The sequence below is a fragment of the Sitodiplosis mosellana genome, unplaced genomic scaffold (genome assembly GCF_009176505.1).
Source record: "Sitodiplosis mosellana isolate CC-2019 unplaced genomic scaffold, AAFC_SMos_1.0 Smas_scaffold_3, whole genome shotgun sequence".
NCBI classification, from domain to species: Eukaryota; Metazoa; Arthropoda; class Insecta; order Diptera; family Cecidomyiidae; genus Sitodiplosis; species Sitodiplosis mosellana.
In genome coordinates this window covers 865,308-869,393 of record NW_022595246.1, presented here as the reverse complement: position 1 = coordinate 869,393, position 4,086 = coordinate 865,308, and the positions used below count along the sequence as shown (strand labels likewise).

At 35.1% G+C, this 4,086-nt stretch overlaps 1 protein-coding gene across 1 annotated transcript in view; it reads right to left on the bottom strand.

Annotated features, from left to right (window-relative positions):
* Nucleotides 1-1,122: 1,122 nt before the first annotated feature.
* The window catches only part of LOC129565604 (zinc finger protein 62 homolog), a 4,611-nt gene continuing 1,647 nt past the window's right edge, over nucleotides 1,123-4,086 (bottom strand). Inside the window, exon 3 of the mRNA XM_055440623.1 lies at nucleotides 1,123-1,205. Within this exon, the coding sequence (XP_055296598.1) occupies nucleotides 1,123-1,205 (83 nt within the window). The remainder of the gene's footprint in view (nucleotides 1,206-4,086) is intronic.

Below are 4,086 nucleotides of genomic sequence, written 5' to 3'. Positions count from 1 at the left end.
CTTTCCAACGGTACCATATTCTTTGAAAAATCTTTATCCAAATGAAAGTTCTTACTTCCAAGGCTAGCCCGTCCCAACTGACCCGACTCTCCCTTACAGTAAATATGCTATTTTCTCAGGACACCATTTGAGCCCCGGCATGTTAGGTACCATTCGAAAGGTCTTGGCCCAAATAGTCGGAAACACCATATCCATCATGCCTAAAGTGTGGTCTAGGCAAAAATATAGTGGTTTCAAAATTTCGATAAATTTTCAATTCTATATCCATATCCCACAAAAGGTGTACCCAGGGGCTAGTCTGAGGTGTTCAAGAGTAGCTTCACCTCGCCACCTTTCTAACGCCGGTCCAAGCGCTCCGATTGGTCCAAAAACGAAAAAGTTATGGGCATTGGCAGTTTGACCATGGTTTTCTATGAAAGTATTGATTTGGATGTGCGTCCGTGTGTACGGAAACTTTTTTGACCCCAACAGATTCCGGTGCCGATATGCCCAAGCTGTAGCTGGTGTCGGGTCACATCGAAACCCGTCCTCAGATTGACATTTGCATTACAGGAGAGCTGGCTATGGCTTCACTAGCCTGCATGTATACGATTTTTTCAAGTATTTATTTCGCACACTAGATCAACTCAGACACCCATCGTGAAAACTCAGCAAGTTGGGTTGGCGCTTTCAATAGATTTGATTTGCTCCAAATCTAGTTGAACAGGTGTTGTAAATATAAAAATGCGATAAAATGCGAGCATTTTCTCAATTCGATTGAACTGTTCGATCAGTTGATCTGGTGGTAGGAATATCAATTGAAGAATCTTATCAGTTCGTTTGCTTCGATGTGCAATCGGAATTGTTTCGTTGGTGGAGATATCTTGTGTAGTCTTTGGAATTGGGGAAGAATAAGCCGAATCGATTGAAACTAAAAGACGATTGTCGATTGCATTGGGATGGTATAGAATGTTGACTGATCTGAAATTGCCACCCGCAAACAAGTGACATATCAGTAATGATAAGTTTAGAAAATTTCCTTGTCGTTCGATTCCAAACGATTCCAAATTCATTTCAGAGACTTTTTTTTATTTTATCCACCGGGGACCAAAGATGACTACAAACTAGTCATTTGTAGTTTAATTAGTTGCTGAAGCCGTTGACTGAAGCGATTACATCTCTAGCATTATTATCATTATGATTGAATGTTTCCTGCGTTACACAAGCTGTGTATAAATTATTACAATAAATTAAGAATAATGGACGTAAATGAGCGTCTCACAATAGAATGGATTCAGCTTGAGCGATCAGTTCTTCCAAACTCTCTGTCTCACCCAAAAATGTCTGAATGTCTTTTGTCATCAAGATAGGATATGTATAGCAAATATTATGGGCCAAATTATCATTTGTGTGTAAAATGTAACCTAAATGATAATTTATTATAAAAAATACATTCAATATGCTTTAAACAATAAAATGAAATGATGATGTGGGATTATCGATTGAAACCTGAAGATATTCTATTCATAAAATCACTTTATAATAACGTTATTAAGATAAAAAAAATTCCAACATAATATGAGAATCAATATAATGGACAATAACAATATTGAAAATATATCGAAAAAGTAAATCTGACCATTACTTTGTGTATGGATTTCTTGTTAATATACATACTAAGAAAATTTTATAAAGAATCTGACGAGATGATGATTGTCGGCTTTTGGCAAGATTTGCATTCAAAGATGCCGGATCAAAAAATCGGAATCAAAATACCGTACATATGTTATCGACTGAAATTATAAAGTTTCAAAGTAAAAATCATAAACGACTAATGACTGTGCTAAATGAATTTATTTTTCTCATCTCGGAAGCATCAAATACTTACTCATCATAATGTAATACATTATTAAGATACTGCATTCGTTCATATAAATATATATACGCAAATCTTTAATTAAGCTATACCATGTTAGATGCAGGAAATCGAAAATATCAATCAAAACTTTCATACAAGCATGGTTCGTGATTTTGTGGTTTATCTCTTGTATTTGTGTTTGCTTTAAATTTGGTTCATTAATAAATGCTTATTCACATGTGTTGCTATTCCATTATTTCTCGAACGACTGAGAATGTCAAGTGGATTTTTTGTTTTTATTACTTTTGCATGAAGATTTATTTTAAAAATAAAATGTTTTACCATGTAAAACGAACTTTTCCGCACATTTTCGGTAGAATGTAAAATATAGATCACTTGGATAGAATGTTGCAATTGTTCTTATTTTAAAGTATGTTTGGATTTTTATGGAGATCAGTATGGCTTTGAATTTTTCTTTTCAATCATATGGTTGTATGTTTCATTGGATTTGGGTCATTTGAGAAAGTCAGTCGGGTTTGTTAAAATGGGCGATTATTTGAAATATTTGAACGAGGATGTTAAGTGATGTTACCATAACTATGAAGGACCCGGATGGTATTTATGTTCATCATCATTCCAAGACCTTTCATATGATACCCATATTGACTATACTTATGTAGAAATGGTATGAAGTCCATCATGGTCACCATAATGGACGGATATAGTGTCCATGTCCACGCCCATTTCATATGACACCCATGTCAACTATTCATATAAAAAATGCTGTTAAGTGGTGTTAACATAACCGTGATGGACCGGGATGGTGTTCATGTTCATCTCCGTTCAAAGACCTTTCATATGATACCCATATTGACTATACTATGTAAAAATGGTATGAAGTCCATCGTGGTCGACCATCGTGTTATAACACCATTTAACATCACTTACCATGGGAAAATCGTGTAAAAACAGTAAAAAAAAAATTATAGAAATTTTTTTTCCGATCGAAAAATCCAAGGGGGGACCCTTGGGTGAAATTCCATGATATACCAAAAGTACCAGATTATATAAGACACCTCGTTGCAAAATTTAAACAAAATCGCTGAAGAGATTCGAAAGTTATCGTTCCTTGTATACAAGGAATTTTCGTGGGTTTTTCGAAACAGTAAAAAGGACATCAAAATCGTCCATCGTGGTGAGAACACCATTTAACACGGCTAACATATAAAAACAGCCAGCAATATCCAGAAAATGCATTTTGAAGCGAAAAAAGTAATTAAAAACAGACCATCATGGTCGGCCACCGTAAAACATCGTTTAACACGGTTTACCACGAAAAAATCGCGAGGAAGACTAAGAAATAACCAAAAAATGCATTTTTTTGTGGTGGAAAAAGACATTTTTCCCGAAAAAATCCAAGGGGGGACCCTTGGATGAAAATCCATGATGTAGCAAAAGTACCAGATGGACAGGCTCAATTTGATCCAACTTCTGATACCTCCAAGATATTAACATAAGCTACCTCCTGGCCAAATTTAAGCAAAATCGCTCTACTATTTTGTAAGTTATCGTGTATACAACGAAAATTTAAAATTTTCACGACGATCGCTATACTTTCCTTCACACTTCGTGTGCGGAAAAGTAATAAAAAAACGCTTTCCATATAGTTTGAAAATCCATACAAAATACAATGGCTTTCTATTATTTTAATAATATTTATTTGTCTCAATGAAAAACGCAACAAATTTGAGTCTTGATTGGTATTTCTATTGTTTTAATTAAACTGGAATGATTATTTAGGTATACCATGTACATTGGTTTTACACTGTAACATCTTCTGTCCTCGATGCATTTTTAGATGTGCATATTTGGCCGAATGAGTTCTAAAAGTTTTATTGCATTCTTCAAATTTACATTTTAAAGGTCGCTCTCCGGTATGGATGAGTTCGTGTTGCCATAGACATTGTTTTGTTGTAAATGCTCGTCCGCATGTGGAGCACATAAAGTTGCGAATATCCAAGTTGAAGTGCTGTCGGTTCCTGTGATCTTCATATTTAGCCATGAGATGGAAGCCCTTTCCACACATTTCACATTTGAACTTTTTCTCTATTTCAAGAACATGGACTGATTTAATATGAAAACGGAGATACCTTTTCGAGTGATAAATGTTATGGCAGATATGGCATTCAAACGTTGCATTCGAATTGTGTATGCATTTGGGACCGTGGTTAATGAGGCCGGAGAAAGTA